Raw genomic sequence first — 27,283 nt, 5'->3', positions numbered from 1 at the left:
GCGCTATGGTAGACGGCATCCAATGGTTTAAGAGTAGTGGCTTCTGCAGTCTGGTAAATGGTGTCACCATAGTCAAGAACTGGCAGGAAAGTTGACTGCACAATCTGCTTCCTGTTGTTTAGGGAGAGGCAAGATCTATTTCTAAAAAAAGAAGCCCACTTTAAATCTTAGCTTTTTAACCAACTCATCAGTATGTTTTTTAAACGTTAGATCTTTATCAATCCAAACGCCCAGATATTTATAGGCGGGAACCCGCTCGATGAGCGAGCCATCCAATGAGTGAATATGTAGCCTGTCTGAGACATTTTTCTATGAATGAAAGAAAAACATATATTTAATTTGGCCTGCATTAAGTACAAGTTTTAAATCAACAAGGGCTATCTGTAATGCAACAAAATCAGATTGGCCTCTAACATGGCTTGGTCAACAGTCACTGCAATGGCATACGTAACCGTGTCGTCTGCATACAGATTAATATTACAGGATTTAATACATAGACCAATATTATTTATATAAATTGTAAAGAGAACAGGTCCCAATACTGACCCCTGCGGTACACCTTTCATAATATTGAGGAAACTAGACTTGACACCAACAGAAAGCACACATAGTAGTATGTTTCTCTCACACTTATGGTGGCCAGGGAGATGCCCATGTCAAGGTCAGCCCATCAATAGGATGATGTATACACCAGATGTGAACTCCAGGGGGGGAAATCCTATTGATTGTTCCTTTAATTAAAAACACACCTTTACTGATTGACAAACACATGCACGCAATCAATCCTGAACACATGTGGCACTTCTTTGTTTGCTACCCTTAAGCCACTGTTTTAGCGATTCCTTTCATTCATTACAAACCTATAAACATTTCACCTCCAGGCTCACCTGTTGAGAGCAGCAGAGACTCCAGCATGTCTGCTTCTACATTGAGCCGGGTTCATTGTGATGTGGTTGTTATCAGTGTGTTGTACATATACAGTCTGGCTGGAGCCCAGAGCTTCCATCTCCATTCAGACAGACATGAGCTTGGCTGCTGCTAATCACCAGAGAAGGCGGACCCACGCTGGGGAGGCTAATGCAGTCTGATATCAGCCCCAGTGATCTGATCCCTGCATGAATGGCCAGAGCACCGTTATCTTGTCTGGGGAGAAAAGAGGGGGAACTAGAGAAAGAAAATGTCAAGGATGGTAAATGGGGCCAACATGGTAATTAGGCTGGAAAAGGCCCTGTTACCTAAAGAGCCATGGTGCTGGGCTGAGGAACAGAGACACATTTCCACAAACAAGCTAATGGGTGCGCCGGCTAATGACTCTCCGGGCCAGAGGAATTTCTCTTGCTAATTTGACAACGCCTGAAAAGGGGGCTAGGGAGATTATTGACAACAGGCCAAACTGTGAAGCAGCAGGCAGGCACCCCCCTGCAGGCCAGCCCCAAATATAGATGTCCATTCTGTCATTAACAAAAGCCTAGCAGAGCCTTTATTTGTGCTGCCAGTGCTGCTCTTGCATTAATCTTACCTTAGCTCATTTATATATATATATTACAATCATTATCTGTCCAAAGGGTCTGTACAGAGGGTGACGTTGAGAGGCTGTATGGACAGTTTGGCCCAATGGTGACTCCCTATACCTACCCTGTTTCGATGTACACATGAAACCACATCAAGCGTGATCCCATTGTCACGATGACCAATGTCCACATTAGGTTGGTCTTACAGTTATTGATCACTGTCAGTCTTGGTCTGAAGGCGGTCTGTGGATTTGTAGGTAGGTGGTGGCCAAGGGTGGGTGGGGTTTGCCTTATCACTGCCCAAAACACCAAGGTTTCATATGTGAACTGAATTGAATTTATCTCAATGTAAGACACTGCACAATAATTGTTGTATGCATTATGGGGGTATTATAGATTATATATTCTAGATAGTTTTGTGTCTCACACTTGACTGTAGCTCAGATATGGGGCAGTGTGTCAGAGGGAAAGCGCTGTAATCACTGTATATGTCTGCTCAATGGCAGAGCCACTCTGCTCGCCCTAATGGTGTAGAAATCAGACTGCCTTTTAAACAGGACCAGAGAAGAGCTAAAAGACTTGCTGGTAAATTGGCAGTCGTGGGAATACAGGCTATGTTCATACTAGCTTCGCCCACTCACACACACAGCTTTCCCCTTTTTACCCTTGATCAGACCAGTGAGTGAGTGCACTCTCTGTCTCTGTCTGCCCTGCATAAATCTGCCTCTCTACCTGTCATCTGCTCGTTGTCTGTCCTCCTCTCTCTCTTTCCATTGAGTGAAAGCATCGTTCAGCCAGCATCTGATTCAGTAGTGGTCTATCCATCTTCACACACTTAAGTATCTCACTTCTTATCTATGTGTCACTCCTTATAATTAATGACATTATCTCATCTAACTAATTACATCCTCAGCTAAAGACAAAGAAACACAAATCCACACAAAGAAACACAAATACACACACACACACACACACACACACATGCATGTGCTGTAGGCATACTAACCTAATCTGTTTGAAGTCTGGGACAGGCAAAAGAAGAGAGGGTTCCTTTATGCATGAAGTATTCATGCGACGTGTGTGTGTGCGTGTCTGTGTGTGTGTGTGTGTGTGCGTGTGTGTGTGGAGACAGAGAGAGCGACCGCGAGCAGCCAGCAGTAGCGCACTGACACCTCATCTGGCTGTCGGAGGGAAAAGGGGCTGGGCTGAGAAGAGAGAGAGAAGAGGAAGACACGGCAGGACAGCTGCCAGCATTTCTCCGGCAGAAGGAGCAGGATTGAGAGCCGGAGCGGGAGCAGGAATTCTCCCCATTCCCAATTCCCCTGAAGCCCCCCCCAGCCCAGGCTAACACTGGTTCTCTCTCCACCTCCTGGCTGTCTCTGACTGCTACCTGCTGCCGAGCCCTCCTCCCTCAGCCAGTGGCACGGGGCACAGGGAAGGACACAGCCATCAGGACTCCCTGCTACAGCCACACGGCATAGATGTAACAGCATGGATTAACTGGGAGAGAGAAAAAGAGGGAAGAAATAAACACAAACCAATGGCTATTGGATGAAAAGAGAAAAAGTGAGAAGTGAAAGGGAATAAAAAGGAGAGAGTGAAAGAGAAGAGGACAGAAAAGGAGAGTGAAAGAGAGAGAGATCCGAGTAGGAACGTCTTGCCAGACTGCTGGAGCGCCTGCCTCTGTTGGAGGTATTGCATCTCTGAACTGAGGCTGAACTTTTGTTTGTGGAGAGGTGTGGACACAGAACAGGCGTTTGTTTCACTGGAATATGTACAGAGGAGGAGGTGCTTCTCTCTACTCTGACCTCCTCTTCTCCTCCTTCTCCTCCTCTCCCTCCATCCTGAGAACCTGTCTGAACCCCCTGGACCTCCTCACTGGGACCTCTGCTATCCACCCCCTTCTTGGATTTGTCCCGGTCAGCTAGGATGACGTTGGTTCCCCCCTTCCTCTGTCCCCCTGGCTCCTTACAAACCGCTGTGAAATCAAGTGGAAACGTCAATGATTGCGATCGGAGTAAAAAGGACACCTCTTGCCCCCGCCAGTGATCGGCCCCGCCTCTTTCTGCTCTCTGCCTGTGTCTCTAATGCTGAAGTAATGGAGAACCCTGGAAACAGAGACATGGACCCTAAAGTTGAGCTTGAGCACTTTTATTAGATAATGGATTGGAAAGAGCTGTAAGTACTCTCTTTCTCTCCATCTCTTGTACTATCTTGGCATTTTATTAGATTGTATTTAGGCACTATTGGACAATTTACTCTTAAGTAAACCTTCATAATTTGCCATGTATGTTGTAGAAAAAAATGTCAGAGGGACTGAGGCTTCTTGTTTACTGCCTACCTGCAGCACTGTATTGCCTGATAATCCTGAAATGTGTTTGGTGTATTTGAGCATGCATTCAGATATTTAGACCCAAGGTGTGTACTGAAACGGCTTCATTAGTACAGAGATGGGTGTTGAACAGGTGGGCAAGCTGTAGTGGGTGAGGGAATCCGAGCCTCTCCTCCCTCCACATTTTCCATTGAGTGCACACAGACAGCTCCCTCTTACTGGGAAGGGAGAAAGAGAGAGAGAGAAAATAGAGAGGGAAAGCCATGTGACAAGCAATTCATTTTCCCATTAGGGTGTGTGTGTTGTTACAGAGGCGAGCGCTCACTGTTATTGCTCATCACCCATTGAGTGGTTCTGACGGAACAACAGAATTACACACAACCCTGACTCTTTCTCTGCTCTCTCTCTCTCTCACCTTTCTCTCTCCCTCCTTTCAAATAGACGCACATGCCTTTTCTCATTGTGTGACTGGCTTTCACCCTCAAGGTTACAGGCATACCCTGCAATGCCATATGGGCACTTAGAGGGACAGGGGAATAAGCAAAAAATAGAACCTGTGAATGCTTTCCAAATGTTAATTGTAGTTCACTGTTTGTTGCTGTGTGTCTTTGTCATATTGGCAGATTCCTCTCATCTCTACAATAGCACCTCTGAATGTGACTAATCTGAGAGAGAGAGAAAGGAGAAAGAGGGAGCGAGAGAAAGAGCCTTTGTCTTGAGCAATGAATGTGTAATGCAAACTCCCTTTCATACATGTGCAGACTGACATTTAACACACACACACACACACACACACACACACACACACACACACACAGAGCATTGCTGAGTTTCTCTTTCCTTTTCTCCATCTCACATTAATCTATTCCATCTCATTTTCTCTCTCACACTCTCCCTCTCTCATGCTATCACACACAGACTGGTCCCTGGGGAGAGCCTCCTCCTGTAGCCCTCTTGGATGTAATAATAATTTCATCAGCCAGCGGTGTGTTCCCTGATTGTGCTCTTGGGCTGTCGCTGCAGGGGGCGTGCTGTGCTGTACTGGATGGGTGGGGGGGGGCTGTCAGAGGGGGGTATATTTTGGCAGCCGCCCACCTTGTCCGGAGGAGCCCAGAGCAGGACTAATGAGCTCAGGCTGCTGGGCTCTCAGGCAATAGTCTCTCACTGAGACAGACACACATGGATGGACAGGTTCTCTCTCTCTTTCTCGCTCTTGCTGTAGCCCTCCCTCTCCACATTTCTCCTGTTTTCATCTCTCATTCTATCTTAATTTCTCTCTGTCTTTTCCTCTTGTTGACAACCATTGTTTGTCTCTTGCGTCTCTCCGATTCTGAACTGTGTGACTGAAAAGTGTTCAGTGCATATGAATTTCCTGTAGGTGTTCCTTTACTCTGGCCTTGACTTTTAAGATGAGGTGTGGTTGTAACTGATCCACAGTAGGCCATATCGCTGGCTGTTATAAGTGTGACTTAATGTTACAGACTTACAGAGCTGGTAGTATTGCAGTTAGACTAAAAGGAATGTGTGCGTCTCGTCAGTTGGCCTTGTGACCAATCTGTGCCACTCCAGCGCTAACGCTGAGTCGTAGAGAGATAGAGGGACAGAGCGAGAGGATGAGAGTGAGAAGGACAGAGTGAGAGTAAGTGAGTGAGAGAGAGAGAGGGAGAGAGTGAGAGAGAGTGAGAGAGAGTGAGAGAGAGTGAGAGAGAGAGTGAGAGCAACAGAGACAGAGACAGAGACAGAGACAGAGACAGAGACAGAGAGAGCGAGAGCGAGAGCGAGAGCGAAAGCGAGAGCGCAGGATGGCCGTGGATTTATTTAGAGTCCCATCACACAGCCGGATCTTACCCTGAGAGGCGTGCTGCTTAAAGACATCCACTTAACAAGACAGTACCAGGAGAGGTCTATCTATTTCTCACTCTCCTCACCAAGTCTGTCTATCAGGGGACTCAGTGAATGGGGGATCCAGGGATCAGTCATGGTTTTCAAGAGACATGACCAGGGCCCCTCTAACAAGCTTCACATATATACCTGAGTAACATATGAAATAGCAGAACATTTCAATTCTATAATGAGGACAGACATTTCCATTGCCTGTAAGGCAACATTGTGCCAGCCATCCTTACCTGGCATGTTCCTGGCATGTTTCTGTGTTGTTTGAAGAAGATAAATGGATCCATTTAGTGTATATTAGCACCATGACAACCACCAGCTGGCCTACTAACAATACAGGTGTCATGGCGGCTTGTCTTATGTAGACACCTGTAAAGCCCTGCTGCATAATTGGGCTTGATTGTGTCTTTAGTTCCATAGCAGTGCGTTAGCAATTGCAGTGCTGAAATTAAAGCATTTGTGAATTTTATGTTAGTACTGTTTTGAAGTAGAGAACTGAAGCATTTTACAAAGCCTTGGCCACAGGTAGGGAGTGGGGAGTTGAAAGGGAGGTAGCGTTGGGAGTGGAGGAGGGTCGAGAGTGGTGGCACAGCGGCCTTCTCCTGTCAACTTTGTTTACTTTGGCAAAGAGAAAAAGGAGCTTGTTGACCTTTCCTCTACAGTCTCAGTGTGGCTTCTAAAGGCTCTGCACACCCTCACAAATGTCAACCCTGACCATTAAATCAATCAGCTGAATGATTATACAGCCCTCTCTCTGTTGGATACCTCACTATGAAAAATATAAATGCGTGGTGGCTCCTATGAAGTTTATCTTCCTTCCTGCCCAGCACATTACAGATGGCTGGCTAAATTGTATGTTTTTGAAGTTAGGCTAAACTCTTCTTGTGTTTGCTCCTCCCAGGGCAGCTCAGAAGCTGAACCTCTCGTCCAAGCGGAAGAAGCACCAGCCTCCCTCCCTGCTGCACTCTGGAGCCCAGGAGCCCTCCATCTACCCCACCAACTTCAGCGGCATCCTGCAGCTCTCGCCACCCCCCGCCCCTCCATGCCTGCTCCGCGCCGTCTCAAAGGTCAAGGAGAACCCCGGGATGGGAAAGGTAAGGAGCGACAGGCATTACTCGCAAACAGGCCTACAGTATGCACGCACATGCAAATGTTTATGAATGACTGACATTTAAATGGGAGAATGCACAGTGGCGACGCATTAGTACATAGACAGCCAGTCGTCTGGTCCAGTCCATACAGATGCAGACAGATAAGCCTGCTGGAATGTCATGAATTCACTCAGTTTGTTATGGCCGCATTCCTCCCTCTGAATGGACTACAGTTTGTGAGGGAAAGAAAACACAAAACTTCAATCCAATTCACTTTAAAGGGATACTGCGAGTGTTCTACTTACCCAGAGTCAGATTAACTTGTGGGATACTATTTTGATGTTTATGCTTGCAGTATTAAGGAAGTTAGCGGTAGTTTCTTGAGCTAATGCTAACTAGCGTTAGCGCAATGACTGGAAGTCTAAAGGTACAGTAGCAATGTTAAATGCCTGGTAGCAATGCTACTGTACCTGAAGGAAGTTTCGCTAACTTCCTTCATACTGCACGCAGAGACATAAAATGTTATCCACAAGTTCATCTGACTATGGGTAAGTAGAACAATGACAGAATCTCACATTTTGAAACCTATCTCACCTTTAAAAGCTAAAAGTTTGCAAACATTACTACAGCGTATTCCAATGTTCATTCCAATGTTCTTACACATCACTGCATTTTGTATAGTTCTGTTGGCTGGGAGTCTCTGACTACCAGAAGGGCCCAGCATTGGCTACTTTTTGTATATAAAGCAGTTCTTCAGAGACTCCCCCATTACCTCAGCGCACATATTAACTAGAGATCCAGCAATTTTCAGACCCGCTCTCTGGACTGGCTGGTTCTAGAGGTCCCGCGGGTCTCCACTGATCTGGGGGGAAATTATTTTAGTTTTTATGCCCCCAGCTCGTGGAATAGGCTTCAGGCCACCTTGAAATTAGACTCGCTGGTCTCCATTGGACAGTTTAGATCGAGTTTAAGGGAGGTGATATGAGAGTTGTGTTTGTTTTCATTAATCCTGTTGTATTTATTGTATTGATATTATTTATTGTATGTTCATGTTCACAGGGCTCCCTTGCAAATGAGAGCCTGGTCTCAATGGTGACCCACCCTGTATAAATGTCACGCCCTGGCTCTGGGGACACTTGTATGTTGAGCCAGGGTGTGAGTTTCATTTGTTTTTCTAGTAGTTGTATTTCTAGGTTGGCCAGAGTGGTTCCCAATCAGAGGCAACGAGTGTCAGCTGTTGCTGGTTGTCTCTGATTGGGAACCATATTTAGACAGGCTGTTTTCCCACAGTGGTTGTGGGATCTTGTTCCTTTTGGTTTTTACCGTAGGACTGCACGTATCGTTTGTTGTTTTGTTCGGGTAATCACAAATAAAAGAGTATGTTTGCTTTCAACGCTGCGCCTTGGTCCTCCTCTGTTCCCGACGAACGTGACAATAAATAAATGTTAAATAAAATAATTGAATAAATACAATTCCTGCTAGCTGCGTTCCATAAACCTGATGATGAAATCGAGCAGGATGGCGATGATTGGTCTGTCAATAGTGTTAGTGCTGTATAAACACACCCTTCCTCTAGGGTTTATTGGGTATTGTTTGCTGGGCTGAGATCCTGTATTTACATAGCAGAAGAACAAGATTAGGTCCCACCTGGTTGGGAAGTCGTTGCTTACTTTGCCAAATTTCCACACCATTGAGATATTGTCCCATATTGTGAATCTCACTTCATAAAACACCAGCGTTATTAACAAGCTTCCTCTCCCTACACCTTTTACTGAGCTAGACATGCAGTATGTGACAGCCACAGGGTTGTTTTGAAAGGGAAATCGGCTTGTTTACAGCATTGTTCTGAGTCTATAACCCCAGGTTTCCTCTTCATTAAGTAGGCTGTTATGGGAAACTCAACCTCTGTCATTGTGTCTCGGACAGTACTGCAGTTTGGAGTCACCTGGTTCAGGCAACCAAGAGTTCACTGCTGTGAAACAATGCATGTTTGAGGAACCGCAGCCAACACGATTTGAGTTGCCAACATTCTTTTGTCTACGGTAGACAATTCATCCCAGCTCCTTTCCCCCTAATCTACAGTATGCATTTTCTGTGGTCAAAAAGTGACTGAAACACTGAGAGGCATGGGTGATGTTTTGTTATGTATTTATTCAAGACACACTTGTCCATCCATGGACAGTTGATGTCATTGCTGACCCAGGCGATGTGTCATGTGGAGGGTTTGGACATGAGGAGGGGTGGCTGCTGGGGGAAAATCCCAGCTAATGGATTTCTTGGTGGGATCAAGACATAGGAGAACAGGGCCATTAGCAGAAGGGCCCGAGGTGTTAAAATGCAGCAGAGGCTCCAGCTGATCCTCACCGGCCCCTGATATCACATCTCTGCCAATGTAAATATAGCAGCTCTAGACGTTAGCTATTGCTCCCTCGCCCGGTTGGCGGGCCGGCCAGCGTCAGCAGTCATATATGGAAGGCTGTTTAAATGTCATAGCAAATGTAATTTGCTTAACATATGTACATGTCAGTCATGATAACAGCCCCCCACGGAGCACAAAGAGAGTTTGCACTCAGCTGCCAGAAAGCCGGAGAGGAATTCCCTCTGTGGCAGAATGGGTTCGCCACCACACATTGTTCCTTAGCGCCAGAGCCGGGATTTGTGGCAATATTTATGAACAAGCCAGGGGAAGAAAAGGCCTTTTGTGTGGGCATGGATGACACAGGAGAGACACACAGAGGATGAAAGGACCAGCCCTGTGTCAGCTTTGCTGCCTTTGCATAAAGGGGAGGTAGGGGAACAGTTAGAGTTGTAATCGGCTGCCACATATCGCACAGCCTCTCACAGTCGTTTTTGTGTGATGTTTTTATACATTATTTTTATTGTCCCAGATTTAATTCGTTATCAATGCATGGTTGTTAAAGCTCAAGCTGTTTGTAACCATGGAGGAGGAGGGGAAGCATGCCGATGCACTGGTTCAGTGGATTGACTACCACTATGCTAAACCCTAAACACACTGAGCTGTCAGGGAGGAGAAACACCATTATCCACCACTTCCTGACAACACAGATGTATATGTCTCCTGTCTGTCATACTACAAGAGTCAAGGTTGAGTTTTCACAATCAAATGTTGACAGAGTGAGTGAAGATGATTTTCTTATCAGAGGAACCATCCACTCCTAGATGTTCTTTATAAATGGTGTTGCAGTTGTCATAGAATAAAAAGGGTGTGATTGTGTTTGAGGAGGCTTGTCAGGGAGACTGACATAGATGAAAACACACACACACACACACACACACACACACACACACACACACAGCTTACATATAACGTGATGTGCATGCAGATGAAACCTTACTCCACTTTCTCCAGTTCAGGAAGTACCATCAGACACAGCTGGCAGAATGCCTCCGCAAGTCATGGCCATAACATAATTACAACATTAGACTAGAGGAGACATGCCATGGCCATAACATAGTTACAACATTAGACTAGAGGAGACATGCCATGGCCATAACATAATTACAACATTAGACTAGAGGAGACATGCCATGGCCATAACATAATTACAACATTAGACTAGAGGAGACATGCCATGGCCATAACATAGTTACAACATTAGACTAGAGGAGACATGTCACAGTAGAGGTGTAGTAAATCAACACCTTAAACATGACCAGTGACATATATCATCCTGTTTACCATACTGTGTTAGGATCATGGTGTACCGTGACAACTGAAATGACACAGAATCTAGGGACAGAATCCAAGTATAGACAGTACAGATCCCAGATTGATCCTGTCTCTCTGAGAGAGAGACAGAGAGACTGAGAGAGAGCAACGGCGAGAGATAGACAGAGAAAGAGAGGGAGAGAAAAAGCGGGGCCATATGTTCCCATGCTGCAGAGCTGCAGTCAGAGTTGCTCTTGGTCCAGAGAGCAGCCTGCTGGTTGGATAATCCCTCAGCATGGTGGGCGGCTCAGAGTCACAGTCATTAAGGGCCCATATTACATTCACTGTTATGATTTACAATATCAGCTGTACATTCAATCAATCAATTTTATTTTATATAGCCCTTCGTACATCAGCTAATATCTCGAAGTGCTGTACAGAAACCCAGCCTAAAACCCCAAACAGCTAGTAATGCAGGTGTAGAAGCACGGTGGCTAGGAAAAACTCCCTAGAAAGGCCAAAACCTAGGAAGAAACCTAGAGAGGAACCAGGCTATGAGGGGTGGCCAGTCCTCTTCTGGCTGTGCCGGGTGGAGATTATAACAGAACCATACCAAGATGTTCAAAAATGTTCATAAGTGACAAGCATGGTCAAATAATAATCAGGAATAAATCTCAGTTGGCTTTTCATAGCCGATCATTAAGAGTTGAAAACAGCAGGTCTGGGACAGGTAGGGGTTCCATAACCGCAGGCAGAACAGTTGAAACTGGAATAGCAGCAAGGCCAGGCGGACTGGGGACAGCAAGGAGTCACCACGGCCGGTAGTCCCGACGTATGGTCCTAGGGCTCAGGTCTCTCAGTTGGCTTTTCATAGCCGATCATTAAGAGTTGAAAACAGCAGGTCTGGGACAGGTAGGGGTTTCGTAACCGCAGGCAGAACAGTTGAAACTGGAATAGCAGCAAGGCCAGGCGGACTGGGGACAGCAAGGTGTCAGCATGCCCGGTAGTCCTGACGTATGGTCCTAGGGCTCAGGTTCTCAGAGAGAAGAGAGAACGAGAGAATTAGAGAGAGCATACTTAAATTCACACAGGACACTGGATAAGACAGGAGAAGTACTCCAGGTATAACCAACTAACCCCAGCCCCCCGACACATAAACTACTGCAGCATAAATACTGGAGGCTGAGACAGGAGCGGTCCGGAGACACTGTGGCCCCATCCGAAGAAACCCCCGGACAGGGCCAAACAGGAAGGATATAACCCCACCCACTCTGCCAAAGCACAGCCCCCGCACCACTAGAGGGATATCCTCAACCACCAACTTACAATCCTTAGACAAGGCCGAGTATAGCCCACAGAGGTCTCCACCACAGCACAAACCAAGGGGGAAACCAAGGGGGACACCATGGGTCAACACCATGTGTTGACCCATGACTGGCAGCTTAACATGCAATGGTGGTCCATTTGTCAGGAGTAACCTTTGTCTCCATGGTAACATGATGGAAATTATGTTTATCCAGGTTCAGCGTTGCCGTGTGATTTCAACATGTCCATTTTCTCCCCACTACAAGTTCCTCCTATGTCCCCTGTAACTCTGTGTGTCTATCATGTTAGCTATTTTATGTGCCTGCTTTATCTGTGTTTAATGTGCGTTCTTTCACCATATGTTTGCTTATGTTTGCTTATATGTATGTTCTTGGCTCTCTCTCCTCTCCTCTCGTGTTGCAGGTAAAAGTGATGATGCGTATCTGCCCCTCCCTGGAGGCTCCTGATTCATCAGAGTCCATGTCCTTCCTGAAGGTGGACCCCAGGAAGAAGCAGCTGACCCTTTACGACCCCTCGGTCATCGACCGCGCCAACTCAGGGCACAGGAGGGCCACAGTGGCAGTCCCAAAGATCTTCGCCTTCGACGCAGTGTTTACCCAGGATGCCTCTCAAGTAAGGACCAAGCAGTTGAGGAGTCTCTCTCTGTGTGTGTGTGTGTGTGTGTGTGTGTGTGTGTGTGTGTGTGTGTGTGTGTGTGTGTGTGTGTGTAGGGGGGCAGGAGGATGTCTTTATGCTGGCTGGGTGCGGTCCAGGGGCTTAGTAGAAAAATGCCTGTCTTTGGTCGGGGGCATTCTTCCCATTATGGGCCTCAACAGCTGGCCCTTTTAAGTCTGGGGAATGAATCTAATTCAGTCCACTTATATCTAACCTCTCCTTTCATAATCCAGTTATATCTAACCTCTCCTCTCCCAGTCCAGACCTTACAGTCTAGTAGAGCCATGCCCAAATTAAGATCAAAGGGCCAGACACTGAGGACGTTTACTTGACGATGATTTAGTAACATCCAGACAACATTTTTCATAGAGGTCTGTTTAGAAACATCTCTCAACAAAACCATTGAGATTTCCATTGATCGCTCAGTATCTTCTGAACTGATTGTTGAAGAGATGAGATTTAGAAGTGAGGCAACATGCTGTTAGTGCCTACTAAAAAGGGAACATGAACCAAGCGACTCAAGCTTTGTGTTGCTCCCCATAAGCGTACAATCTTTAGGTTTGAGAAGCTGAACCATGGGGGATCTCATCAAGTATTGGTAGAGTCAGTAGCCACAGGGCCTACAGCATGGATCAGTGTCTCCACAGTGAGGGTAAGGTTCAGAGCTTCCTCCATCAGATACATCTCCTCCACAGTGAGCCAGCTGATAGGGGCTGATAGCCCTGCTCCTGCTCCAGTAAGGCAGACTCTGAGACGTGGCTGCTAGATTGTGCCGCTGGGACCACACTGCTGGCGGCTAACAGTAACAGAAAGCTGTTCTGCAGTAAGAGGCCTTGTTTGCTGTGTTATGTATGGGAGGAGATCACTGTCTGCAGCAGAAGCCTTGCCCCAGTGGAGCCATGGTGGTGAAACAGATTGTAAAGATGAGCCACACATTGCAACACTCGATCCTTTTGACGCCGCCCTCTGAATCTGTGATCAGAGCCTGTCTTCCTGATGCTCCTCCTGTGTTTGATAGCTAGAATTATGTTTTTGTAGAAATAATTGGAGATTCTCAAATAGAAAATACTTTGTATGTGTATGTGTGTTTGGCAATGACTTGATATTCCAATTCTGTTTGAATGTACACAATTCTAAAAGGGGAATGGCAGATATAGTGTATGCTCTTTAACCACTCCATCTCTATCTCTCTCTCTTTCTCCCTCTCTCTTTGCAGGCAGAGGTGTGCTCAGGGACAGTGTCTGAGGTCATCCAGTCTGTGGTGAACGGTGCGGACGGTTGCATCTTCTGCTTCGGGCATGTCAAGCTCGGTAAGTAAGCCCCTCTACTCAACTGAAATCTGGCAAAAGGCCTTTGTTAGACAAAGAAAACTCTCCCTTTATCGGCCTGGTTTGATGTCCACATTCACAAATGGATTAGTGGTGCACTGGAGTGGGCTGAGGAGAAAATAAGACAGTGGGGAGGGGCTAGTGAGAGATGGTGGGGGATGGAGGGATGGAGACTTCTATATAGAGGCTGCAGGGAACAGTCTTGAATTAAAACCACTGTAATTGACCTGGACTCTTCACCCAGCCTGAAAGAGTGTCATTTCTCAGAACAGGCTTCCTTTTACCTTTTCTTCTCCTCTGTTTTCATCCTCCAGGGATTGCTCCTTGAATCACCCCCTTTGTAAGTTATTAGAGATACAGTATATTCCCAATCAACAGTTGTAATGCATTTTCCTCTCCTCTACCCATTCTAGACAGCATATTACTAGTGTTTCTTCGTTTTTCGGAGAGAAATGAGCAGCAGGCTGTTGCCAACAGCAATGCACCGGACTTGTATATTAATGTCTCCATCCCCCTTCCTCGCCGTCCTCTCCTCTGTCTCCAGGCAAGACATTCACCATGATTGGCAAAGACGGCTCCACCCAGAACCTCGGCATCGTGCCCTGCGCCATCTCCTGGCTCTTCAAACTCATCAACGAGCGCAAAGAGAAGACGGGCACGCGCTTCTCTGTCCGTGTGTCTGCCGTGGAGATCTGTGGGAAGGACGAGGCGCTGAAGGACCTCCTGTCTGAGGTGTCAACAGGAAGCGTGCAGGACGGACAGTCCCCAGGGGTCTACCTGCGTGAGGACCCCATCTGTGGCACTCAGGTGAGGAAAAAAGGTGGCCAGACGCGTCCCCATTTTCCTCCCGTTCTTTGTTCTCCTTCTCCGTCTCTCTCTCTGTCTGGTATATATTAGTGTCTGTGTATTGATCTGATTCTCACTACTACCTACCTATGTCTACCCCAAAGATTGTCTGTTTTCTTTCATCTCCCAGGTCTTTCCCCTGTGTACTCTGAGCCCATATTGCCCTGTCTTACCTTTCTTAATAAATCCCTGCACTATATTCTCACCAAAGCCATCCACATAGCGACATCTTTCTTCATACCTTTTTATTGACTCCCCTGTCAACATCCTTCAGCATCTATTACTCCTGAATTAGCTCTCTCCCTCTGCATCACAATAGGACTAATTGGGGGGTCGGGGGGATGGGGTTTGAAGGCACTGACAGGTGTTGCCGTCAGATGTTGTTTTTTTGGGGCTCTGTGTGCACCGTGAAATCAAAGGCTGCCTGGAGTCCTGTGAAGCTCCTCACAGCTCCTCCTCCAACCATGTGGTGTGGGGCCCCTACTACATGCCCCACTCTCCCCCCTTTCCTCCCACTCCCCACTCCCCCCTCTCTCCATATCCCACCACCACAACATCCGTGTGGAGGGAAGTGCCCCTGCCTCCTGCTCCTCCATTACCTTCCCTAATCCACCTCACTCAGTACTCCTGAGTGGCGCAGTGGTCTAAGGCACTGCATCGCAGTGCTAACTGTGCCACTAGAGATCCTGGTTCGAATCCAGGCTCTGTCGCAGCCGGCCGCGACTGGGAGACTCATGGGCGGCGCACAATTGGCCCAGCGTCGTCCAGGGTAGGGGAGGGAATGGCCGGCAGGGATGTAGCTCAGTTGATAGAGCATGGCGTTTGCAACGCCAGGGTTGTGGGTTCGATTCCCACGGGGGGCCAGTATAAAAAAAATATATATATGTGTTCACTAACTGTAAGTCGCTCTGGATAAGAGCGTCTGCTAAATGACGTAAATGTAAATGTAAATGTGTGCATATCTGTTTCTCTAATTTTACATTTTACATTTAAGTCATTTAGCAGACGCTCTTATCTAGAGTGACTTACAAATTGGTGCATTCAACTTAGGATAGCCAGTGGGACAACCACAGCTTGATCACAGTAAGTACACTTCTTCAAACAAGCAGCTGTGAGCAAAGTCAGTGCAATCAGGGACAACTACATCTCGATCACAATAAGTACAATTGCCCCCGAGACCCAATCTAATGGGTAGGAAATGTGTGCCTGGGTCCAATTACCTGGCTACCCTCTCTACTTTTTCTCTTTCCTTTCTCCGATTCCTCCAACTCTTTCTCTCCAACCCCATACTCTCTCCTTCTCTCTAACCCTTATCTAAACCTGATCTCTTTTAACCTTATCTAAACCTTATCTCTCTAACCCTTATCTAACCCTTATCCCCCCCCTTACCCTTCCCTCTCCTCTCTCCTCCCCCCTTAGCTCCAGAACCAGAGCGAGCTCCGCGCTCCCACGGCAGAGAAGGCAGCCTTCTTCCTGGACGCGGCCATCGCAGCACGCAGCACCAGCAGGCCCGACTCAGATGAGGAAGAGAGACGCAACTCTCACATGCTGTTCACGCTGCATATCTACCAGTACCGCATGGAGAAGAGTGGCAAGGGAGGCAGTGAGTAAAACTGCTACTACTTCTACAGGTAGCCTAGCGGTTAAGAGTGTAAGGCCAGTAACCGAAAGATCGCTGGTTCTATTTCCCAAGCCGGCAAGGTGGAAAAATCTGCCGTTCTGCCCTTGAGCAAGGCAACAACCCCAACAACAAACCCGGGCACCAATGACGTGGATGTCAATTAAGGCAGCCTCATGCATCTCTCTGATTCAGAGCGGTTGGGTTAAATGCGGAAGACACATTTCGGTTGAATATATTCAGTTGTGCAACTGACTAGGTATCCCCTTTCCCTGTTACTACCACTACTATACTTAGCATAGCTATAATTACTACATGATTTGAGGCGCTCTCTGAGCTCTAATGTCACTCTGTGTGTCTTTGACTGTGATAGTGTCTGATTTTTATTCATTGTTCTGCTATACTATTTATCATTTGCCCATTCGATTCAACAAATGCTCTGGCTTTTTTGATTAATCCGCAAGTGATGAATGCACTGAACCATATTGCTGCAGGTACAGTTGAAGTCGGAAGATTACATACACCTTAGCCAAATACATTTAAACTCAGTTTTTCACAATTCCTGACATTTAATCCTAGTAAAAATTCCCTGTCTTAGGTCAGTTAGGATCACCACTTTATTTTAAGAATGTGAAATGTCAGAATAATAGTAGAGAGAATAATTTATTTCAACTTTTATTTCTTTCATCACATTCCCAGTGGGTCAGAAGTTTACATACACTCAGTTAGTATTTGGTAGCATTGCCTTTAAATTGTGTAACTTGGGTCAAACGTTTTGGGTAGCCTTCCACAAGCTTCCCACAATAAGTTGGGTGAATTTTGGCCCATTCCTCCTGATAGAGCTGGTGTAACTGAGTCAGGTTTGTAGGCCTCCTTGCTCGCACATGCTTTTTCAGTTCTGCCCACAAATGTTCTATAGGATTGAGGTCAGGGCTTTGTGATGGCCACTCCAATACCTTGACTTTGTTGTCCTTAAGCCATTTTGCCACAACTTTGGAAGTATGCTTGGGGTCATTGTCCATTTGGAAGACCCATTTGCAATCAAGCTTTAACTTCCTGACTGATGTCTTGAGATGTTGCTTCAATATATCCACATCATTTTCCTTCCTCATGATGCCATCTATTTTGTGAAGTGCACCAGTCCCTCCTGCAGCAAAGCACCCCCACAGCATGATGTTGCCACCCCCATGCTTCACGGTTGGGATGGTGTTCTTCGGCTTGCAATGATGGTCATTATGGCCAAACAGTTCTATTTTTGTTTCATCAGACCAGAGGACATTTCTCCAGAAAATACGATCTTTGTCCCCATCTGCAGTTGCAAACCGTAGTCTGGCTTTTTTATGGCGTTTTTTTTTTTTTTAGAGCAGTGGCTTCTTCCTTGCTGAGCGGCCTTTCAGGTTATGTCGATATAGCACTTGTTTTACTGTGGATATAGATACTTTTGTACCTATTTCCTCTAGCATCTTCACAAGGTCCTTTGCTGTTGTTCTGGGATTGATTTGCACTTTTCGCACCAAAGTACGTTCATCTCTAGGAGACAGAATGTGTCTCCTTCCTGAGCGGTATGACGGCTGTGTGGTCCCATGGTGTTTATACTTGCGTACTATTGTTTGTATAGATGAACGTGGTACCTTCAGGCGTTCGGAAATTGCTCCCAAGGATGAACCAGACTTGTGGAGGTCTACAACGTTTTTTCTGAGGTCTTGGCTGATTCCTTTTGATTTTCCCATGATGTCAAGCAAAGAGGCACTGAGTTTGAAGGTAGGCCTTGAAATACATCCACAGGTACACCTCCAATTGACTCAAATGATGATCAGAAGCTTCTAAAGCCATGACATCATTTTCTGGAATTTTCCAAGCTGTTTAAAGGCACAGTCAACTTAGTGTATGTACACTTCTGACCCACTGGAATTGTGATATAGTGAATTATAAGTGAAATAATCTGTCTGTAAACAATTGTTGGAAAAATGACTTGTGTCATGCACAAAGTAGATGTCCTAATCGACTTGCCAAAACGATAGTTTGTTAACAAGAAATTTGTGGGTGGTTGAAAACAGAGTTTTAATGACTCCAACCTAAGTGTATGTAAACTTCCGACTTCAACTGTATCTGTGCTGTCAGAGGGTACCATCATAGCCATAGGAGACTGTGCTGCACTGGGCTAGATGGTGGATAAAGCCGCAATAAATCTGAATGGATAACAAGCCTCATTTGGAATGTTTATGGATGGGTGAAAAAAAGAGACTTGTTTGCATTCATGTGTTGTGCTTAGCGGAACGAGAGTGTGGATTTGAAGCACACAATTTCTAAGTCTTGCTGACAAGAGTTTAATGGTTCGCCGCTCAGGAGGCTGAAAAGATTTGGCATGGGCCCTCGGATCCTCAAAAAGTTATATAGCTGCACCATCGAGAGCATCTTGACTGGCTGCATCACTGCTTGGTATGGCAAATGCACCACCTTCGACCGCAATGCGCTACAGAGGGTGATGCAGACATCCCAGTACATCACTGGGGCCGAGCTCCCTGCCATCCAGGACCTTTATATTCGGTCAGAGGAAGGCCCGAAAAATTACCAAAGACTGCAGCCACCCAAGCCAGAGACTGTTCAGTCTGCTACTGTACTGGAGCATCGGCTCTCGGACCAACAGGCTCCGAGACAGCTCTACCCACACGACCGCTAAATAGACCGTTAATATCTTGCACTGACTATATATACACACTATATACACACTCACACACACGCTACACTGACACTCTCACCCATTCACATAAACTACATACGCACACACACACATAACACACACACGCATACCGACAAGTCACAAACACACACACACGCATATCGACACAACACACACACTTTTACGCTCATCATATGCTGTTGCTACTCTGTTATTATCTATCCTGATGCCTAGTCACATTACATTTACATTTACATTTAAGTCATTTAGCAGACGCTCTTATCCAGAGCGACTTACAGTTAGTGAGTGCATACATTTTCATACTGGCCCCCCGTGGGAATCACGTTACCCTGCCTTCATGTACATATCTACCTCAAATACCTCATACCCCTGTACATTGATCTGGTACTGGTACTCCCTGTATATAGCTGTATATTGATCTGGTACTGGTACTCCCTGTATATAGCTGTACATTGATCTAGTACTGGTACTCCCTGTATATAGCTTCATTCTTGTGTATTTTATTCCTCTCGTGTTACTATTTTTTTATTGTATTATTATTTTTAAACTGCATTGTTGGGAAGGGCTCGTAAGCAAGCATTTCACAGTTTGATTTGATTAATCTGAAATAACATATCAGTGACCTACATTACAATGTGCTGCCCCTCTGCTGAATAACATTTGGAGAAATCCTGCTCCCCTTCCGTCTAAACTGAATCACTGCATACTTTTTGACTTTTATAGCACAGCCCCCCAAACTAGTCATCATCTCCAATTACCATTTAGGTGCCAAATACAGTGACTGTCCTCCTTTGTTTTGTATGTATGTAATGTGACAACAAGATACTTTTATGTGTCTGGAACGTTATTACCTGTCTGTTAAACTGAGACAATCTCAGCCCAGATTTGAATCACTTCAGACCGAGAGGCTTACTCATGAATAAATCAGACTGCCATGTCTGGTCTGGTCTGGGCTGTGCCTCTCCTGCCTGTAAGGCGCAGCAGCAGCATGTGGGAACCCTCTTCCTTCAGAGGGAGTGTCTGACTGTGTCTGTGCTGAGATATAATCTCACCTGGCTCTTCCTCCTGTGTCATCTACAGTGTCAGGCGGACGGAGCAGGCTGCACCTCATAGACCTGGGGAGCTGTGAGAAGGTCCTTAGTAAGAGCCGAGACGGAGGGGGAGGCCTGTGTCTGTCTCTCACCGCGCTGGGAAACGTTATCATGGCTTTAGCCAATGGAGCCAAGCACGTACCTTACAGGTAGGGGAACTAGTACTGAACTTTCTATCTATACCTTGAATATGTAATATGTAAAGGAGTCGAGTCATGTAATCAAAATGAGACAAGTTTATGCATGTACATTTACCTTAACTATCAAGGCTGTGTTTATTCTAGCGTGCTATAGAAATATCCCAGTCTCAGCCATGTAGTTTGCTACACTATGGAATCAGAGACAGAACATTTAATTTGGGGAATGCAGTGCAGACAAAGTGTGAAATGGGGAAAGCAAGCTAAAATGGGAGGAAATATACTGTAAAATGAGCATTCAGCTTAGGAACCTAAGATAACAGTCGAAGAACCAGTTGTTCCAAATGTGATATAAAAAAAATATCTGGCAACCCAGACTAATATAAGGTGTAGAGAACCGTGGTTGAATGTAAACCAACATTGTAACGTTTGTTTTCTAGTCATTAGCAAAGCCAGGGATATAGGGCACTGAAACATCCTGCCGTTTCCTGAGCAGTAATGATGATGACGGTGTGTGAACGTATCATTTCTAGGGACAGCAAACTGACGATGCTGCTGAGAGAGTCGCTGGGGAACATTAACTGTAGAACTACAATGATCGCCCACATCTCTGACTCCCCTGCCAACTACACTGACTCCCTCACAACCATCCAGCTGGCCTCACGCATCCACCGCATGAGGAAGAAGAAGTCCAAGGTCTGTGTCTGGACTTGATGAGCTTTCAGTATCACACACTGTTGACATTGATTAAGAGACATGGATATTCTCCATTTGAACAGTAGCATATTTCGATGAACAGGGCCCTCACTGTTTTGATGAGGGAAAGCCATAGATTTTCACAGTTATAATAACTATTTAGTGATCTCAAGAGTTTATTACAGTGGGTTTATTAACAGAAGTTGCACTGTTCACCATTTCATATAGTAGCCTATTAGTAGCTGAGATCTTGAAAAAGCTCTTCCCACTTTACTGTAAATTGGAGGCCATGGTATGAAATGAATCACGGCCTCTCTTAATGCAAGGTTATTAGTGCCATAATTCAGAGCTAGTTTTTCTTGCCTGCTCAACACATAATCATGTAATCAATAGGGCTGCCTAAAAGGGTTGGGTTCAATTTCAAGTTAAGGCAGTCAATTCAGGAAGTAAACTGAAATTCCAATTCAATGATTGAAAAAATAAGCATACATTTTTACTGACTTCTCAATTAACTGAAAAGGAGAAGCTATTTATGTCACAAGAAAAAATGGGATTTTAAATTCAAATCACTTCCTGAATTGACTGCCTTCAATTCGAATTGATCCCAATCCTGCTGCCTAAGGATGTTTGTAATGCATGCCCTCAGATTCGGGAAATATATGCTCCAGATAATTAGGTGTAATGACAGCATGCATTTATTTAGCATCTGGGCGTAATTATAATGCATTCCACGCACACTGATTCAAATTATTGACATTCATTTCAGTGTGCCTATTGATGTTCACATTTAACCTTTAAATGTATTGACTGACAATTTTAAAGCAATTTATATTTGCCTTATGATTTATTCCACCGTGAATTCATTATGCGATTCAATTAACTGTAAATCTACAGCAGGAAATGGGAAAATGGTGGAGAAAACTATATAAAGACTTTTTCAATTTCTAAAGTAATAATATTATGTATTGAACATGTGGATTATGCAGAAAGTCTAAGTATGTAGCACATTCATGTGCTAAGCACATTTCAGTGCCTTGCAAAAGTATTCATCCCCCTTGATGTTTTTCCTATTTTGTTGCATTACAACCTGTAATTTAAATTGATTTTTATTTGGATTTCATGTAATGGATGTACACAAAATAGTCCAAATTGGTGAAGTGAAATTTCTAAAAATGCTAAAAAATAAATAACGGAAAAGTGGTGCGTGCATATGTATTCACCCCCTTTGCTATGAAGACCCTAAATAAGATCTGGTGCAACCAATGTCTCCTGAGTGGCGCAGTGGTCTAAGGCACTGCATCGCAGTGCTAGCTGTGCCACTAGAGATCCTGGTTCGAATCCAGGCTCTGTCGCAGCCGGCCGCGACCGGGAGACTCATGGGCGGTGCACAATTGGCCCAGGGTAGGGGAGGGAATGGCCGGCAGGGATGTAGCTCAGTTGATAGAGCATGGCTTTTGCAACGCCAGGGTTTGGCCCAGGGTAGGGGAGGGAATGGCCGGCAGGGATGTAGCTCAGTTGATAGAGCATGGCTTTTGCAACGGCAGGGTTGTGGGTTCGATTTTCACGGGGGGCCAGTATGAAAAAAAAGATATATATATATATATATATATTACATAAAAAAAAAAAAATGTATTCACTAACTGTAAGTCGCTCTGGATAAGAGCGTCTGCTAAATGACTAAAATGTAATGTAAATGTAAGTACAGATCTGGGTTGGGTTATGAAAAAATATCTGAAACTTTGAACATCCCACGGAGCACCATAAAATCCATTATTTAAAAAATGGAAAGAATATGGCACCACAACAAACCTGCCAAGAGAGGGCCGCCCACCAAAACTCACGGACCAGGCAAGGAGGGCATTAATCAGAGAGGCAACAAAGAGACCAAAGATAACCCTGAAGGAGCTGCAAAGCGGTCCTATGGAGGATCTGTCCATAGGACCACTTTAAGCCGTACACGCCACAGAGCTGGGCTTTACGGAAGAGTGGCCAGAAAAAAGCCATTGCTTAAAGAAAGAAATGAGCAAACACTTTTAGTGTTCGCCAAAATGCATGTGGGAGACTCCCCAAACATATGGAAGAAGGTACTCTGGTCAGATGAGACTAAAATTGAGCTTTTTGGACATCAAGGAAAACGCTATGTCTGGCACAAAACCCAACACCTCTCATCACCCCGAGAACACCATCCCCACAGTGAAGCATGGTGGTGGCAGCATCATGCTGTGGGGATGTTTTTCATTGGCTGGGACTGGGAAACTGGTCAGAATTGAAGGAATGATGGATGGCACTAAATACAGGGAAATTCTTGAGGGAAACCTGTTTCAGTCTTCCAGAGATTTGAGACTGGGATGGAGGTTCACCTTCCAGCAGGACAATGACCCTAAGCATACTGCTAAAGCAACACTTGAGTGGTTTAAGGGGAAACATTTAAATGTCTTGGAATGGCCTAGTCAAAGCCCAGACCTCAATCCAATTGAGAATCTGTGGTATGACTTAAAGATTGCTGTACACCAGCGTAACTCATCGAACTTGAAAGAGCTGGAGCAGTTTTGCTTTGAAGAATGGGCAAAAATCCCAGTGGCTAGATGTTCCAAGCTTATAGAGACATACCCCAAGAGACTTGCAGCTGTAATTGCTGCAAAAGGTGGCTTTACAAAGTATTGACTTTGGGGGGGTGAATAGTTATACACGCTCAAGTTTTCTGTATTTTTTTCTTATTACTTGTTTTTCACAATAAAAAATATTTTGTATCTTCAAAGTGTTAGGCATGTTGTGTAAATCAAATGAAACAACCCCCCCCCAAAATCCATTAAAATTCCAGGTTGTAAGGCAACAAAATAGGAAAAATGCCAAGGGGGGTGAATACTTTCGCAAGCCACTGTACACTGTTTAGTAAGTCTCTGTATGTGTCTGTGTTGCAGTATGCATCCAGTTCCTCTGGTGGGGAGAGCTCCTGTGAGGAGGGGAGGATCCGTCGGCCACCCCACCTCAGACCCTTCCACCCCCGGACGGTGGCCCTGGACCCGGACCTGCCCTCCCTGCTCAGCGACCCAGACTACTCCTCCAGCAGCGAACAGTCCTGTGACACCGTCATCTATGTGGGGCCGGGGGGCGCTGCCATCTCTGACCGGGAACTGAGTGACAACGAGGGCCCACCCACCTTCGTTCCCATCATCCCCTCCCTGAACAGGAAGCGGTCTGGGAAGGAGGGCCCCCTGGACAGGGATCACTTCTTCAAGTGCAACACGTTTGCTGAGCTGCAGGAGCGCCTGGAGTGTATCGACGGCAGCGAGGAGCCTACAGCGTTTGTTGGAGAGGGCATGGGAAGTCAGGCCAGCCCCAAGATGGACAGCAAAGCAAAGGAAAGCCCTGGCTCTGTTTCCCCAAAGACTGTAACTAAAGCCTCCTCCTCCCAGGAGAGCATATCTCCCAAACTGGCTCCTAAATCTGTAGCCACTCCATCCGTCAGCCCCTCTAAGTCTAAACTGGAACATTCCAGAGGGGTGTCACAGAGCATATGTAGAACAAGTGCTGATGGTGAGAAGGTGATGACGTCAGAGAGCAGAGCAAGCCCAATCAAACAGGAAGTGGCCACGATGCCAGCCTCTGAGCCAGTAGTCCGGGAGAAGGTCTACTTCAACAAGAAGCCCTTACCCAAGCCTGCTCCCCCTCCCCCACAGCAGAGAGACTCACGCAGGGGCAACAGAGCGGCAGAGGAGAGGTCCCCCACTAGAATGCCCCCCGTGGGAATGAGCCATCAGGTTGGAAAACGGGGGGAATCAGGAGACTCCCATTTCCTTGATAGGGCCCAGACCAGGGGACCAGTAGAGGTTTGCCAGCTGCGCTCCACCCTGAGAGAGAGGTGCCTGGACAGGGACATTCTCCGGGCTACGGTCACCCTGCAGCAGCCTGTGGAGCTGAACGGAGAGGATGAGCTGGTGTTCACCGTGGTGGAGGAGCTTTCCATCGGCAGCATCATAGACAACGGGCGGCCCTCCAGCATCATCAGCTTCAACAGCGACTGCTCCCTGCAGGCCCTGGCCTCCGGCTCACGGCCCGTCAGTATTATCAGCAGCATCAACGACGAGTTTGACGCCTACACATCTGCTGTGGGGGGTGCAGAGGTCAACATCGAGGTGCTCACCCCCTTACAGCATGACACATTTGTGTGTGTGGGCAGCAGGGGCTCGTCCATCAGCTCCTGGCTCAGCGAGGTCAGCGTCTGTACTCTGGAGAGTGAAGGGGTACACTCTGCAGATGTTTTCCTCCCACAGACTAAGCACATCGGCCCAGAAGGCACCTTCTACCTGGATTCCCTGGATATGTTCCACTGTGAATCATCCCGAAGGGATGCCAAGAACTCCCTGAACGACAGCGGCTTTAGTTTTTCTGAACTGGACAGTGACAGCGCAGCATCTAGCAAACTGTCCCTGACAAAGTGTCCTCCGTCTCCCGAGTCAACCAAAGGATCCCTCAGATTCCCATCAAAAACAGCTAAAGTTAACTCTCTCAGCTCTTCCTCCCAACCCTCCCAGGGCCCTTACATAGTCCACTCCAGTCTTCCCAAGAAAGTGAAACCTACCTCATCAATCGCCTATAGTAGCAGCAGCAGTCGTGAACCACAGAGACAGGAAGTCAAGCAGGAGAACCCCTGGCAGCGCATCGACAACCACTCTGAACCTCAGCTTCCAGACTCCAGCGCCACCAGCAAGCTCCCCAGAACCCCAGTGAGTGGCATTCCCTGCCGCAAAGCTGGTGTTGTCAACAGCAATGGTGTACCTCGCCCACCCAAGGTGCAGGGTTCTACCTCAGCCCAGAGGGTGGTGGATGGCTGTGAGAAGTCCACCAGTAAGAAAGCGGAGCCCCCCAGCAAGATGCCTCAGCTAAGACGAGGGGCCACCACCCTGGGCACTGTGCCTGTCATCCACGTCTCCCCAGAGACCAAGGCCACAACCAAGGACATCACCACCACAACCAACATTCTCAAGTTCTCCTCTCTGGGAAAGAATGGCAAGGCAAATGGGCAGCAAGCCAGCATGCTCCCCAAACCTGGTGGTACCTCACCTCCTCCACCTCCGGTGCGCAAGTCCAGTCTGGATCAGAAGAACAGGCCTCTGCTGCCCCAAAGTGCCTTAAAGTTTGCGTACGGGGAAGCAGGGAGGCCCAAACTCACCAGGGGGGCGGTGTCAGAGGATGAACTAGAGGTCCGCTGCAGAGGAGACTCCAACAGTCTCAAAACCTCCAGCCTCAGGGGTGACTACACCTCGGCCAAAGCCACTTCCAGTCTGAGGGCCAGAGGGGATGCTGGTCGGCAGCATTACGGCAGTCAGATGTCTCTGGAAAGGTGTGACAGCATGTCCATGGTGGGCTCCAAGCCCACTCTCAGTCGAGAAAACAGTGGAGCCAGCCTGGGCTGCAGCAAGTCCAGCAGGTCCATTCCCAGATTCGGTGTACCAAACTCAACCAACTCTCCCGTTGCTACCTCCCCACCTTCCCCCTGTGGTGCTATAGGTGCTCTAGGTAAACCTGGGCAGGTCAAAGGTAGTGTTAACCCCAGATCGCTAGGAGCGGTCAATGGAAGTAAGGCCCGTTCGTTGTCAGCGAGCAACTCTAAGGGCCTGAGCTCCTCCACCAAGTCCCTGGCAGCTCCAGCCACCAGGAACCCCAACGCCAACCTTCCCCCGACTGGCAAGACCTCCGCCCCGCGAGCCACGGCAGCTGTCAGCAGCAAGCCTGGCCGGGGGACCATCATGGGCACCAAGCATGCTATGCGGGCAGCCAACAGCCGGGTCAGTGAGCTGGCATCAGGCAGCACATCAGGCAAACACCTGAGGGGCTCAGGGGACTCTGACAGTGGTAATGACAGTGGTGTGAACCTGAGTGATGACAAGTCCCTCGTGGTCATGCTGCCCTCCCCTTACAGTAAGATCACAGCCCCCAGAAGGCCGCAGCGCTACAGCAGTGGCCATGGCAGTGACAACAGCAGTGTTCTGAGTGGAGAGCTGCCCCCAGCCATGGGCCGCACAGCCCTCTTCTACCACAGCGGGGGCAGCAGTGGTTATGAGAGCATGATCCGGGACAGCGAGGCCACAGGCAGCGCCTCCTCTGCACACGACTCCATGAGTGAGAGTGGAATGTCCTCCTCAGGCCGCCCCAGGACATCCAAATCCCCCAAGAAACGCAATGGTAATAGCTCTGAATCTGTATACATCATTATGCATTATCTATCTGATAATATCCTGAACAACAGCATACTGTAGGTTTAGTCGGGGAATCAATTGAGGCATTCAAAAATGTGAAAGTTCCATAAAAGCCCAAGCATTACTCAGGTCCTTTTACAAGCTTTCTTGTTCAAGCCCAGTCTTTGTTGTTTTTTACAAGCCACTGAG

General features: G+C 46.9%; 1 protein-coding gene across 4 annotated transcripts in view; it reads left to right on the top strand.

The window, feature by feature from the left end:
- The window catches only part of kif26ab (kinesin family member 26Ab), a 118,101-nt gene that overhangs the window by 82,215 nt on the left and 8,603 nt on the right, over window positions 1-27,283 (top strand). For 3 of the 4 annotated variants that reach the window (XM_045207481.1, XM_041847707.2, XM_045207482.1), the window contains exons 5-12: window positions 6,638-6,830; window positions 12,226-12,435; window positions 13,694-13,787; window positions 14,350-14,612; window positions 16,071-16,254; window positions 20,051-20,210; window positions 20,732-20,894; window positions 23,816-27,080. In XM_045207481.1, the coding sequence (XP_045063416.1) occupies window positions 6,638-6,830; window positions 12,226-12,435; window positions 13,694-13,787; window positions 14,350-14,612; window positions 16,071-16,254; window positions 20,051-20,210; window positions 20,732-20,894; window positions 23,816-27,080 (4,532 nt within the window). Of the gene's footprint in view, window positions 1-2,776; window positions 3,690-6,637; window positions 6,831-12,225; window positions 12,436-13,693; window positions 13,788-14,349; window positions 14,613-16,070; window positions 16,255-20,050; window positions 20,211-20,731; window positions 20,895-23,815; window positions 27,081-27,283 lie in introns of those variants that run through there. The other variant, XM_045207483.1, reaches the window with a different exon arrangement.

The sequence above is a fragment of the Coregonus clupeaformis genome, chromosome 25, assembly GCF_020615455.1.
Source record: "Coregonus clupeaformis isolate EN_2021a chromosome 25, ASM2061545v1, whole genome shotgun sequence".
NCBI lineage: Eukaryota > Metazoa > Chordata > Actinopteri > Salmoniformes > Salmonidae > Coregonus > Coregonus clupeaformis.
Note: the sequence above shows the minus strand (reverse complement) of the source record. Positions and strands in the feature narration are given on the sequence as shown.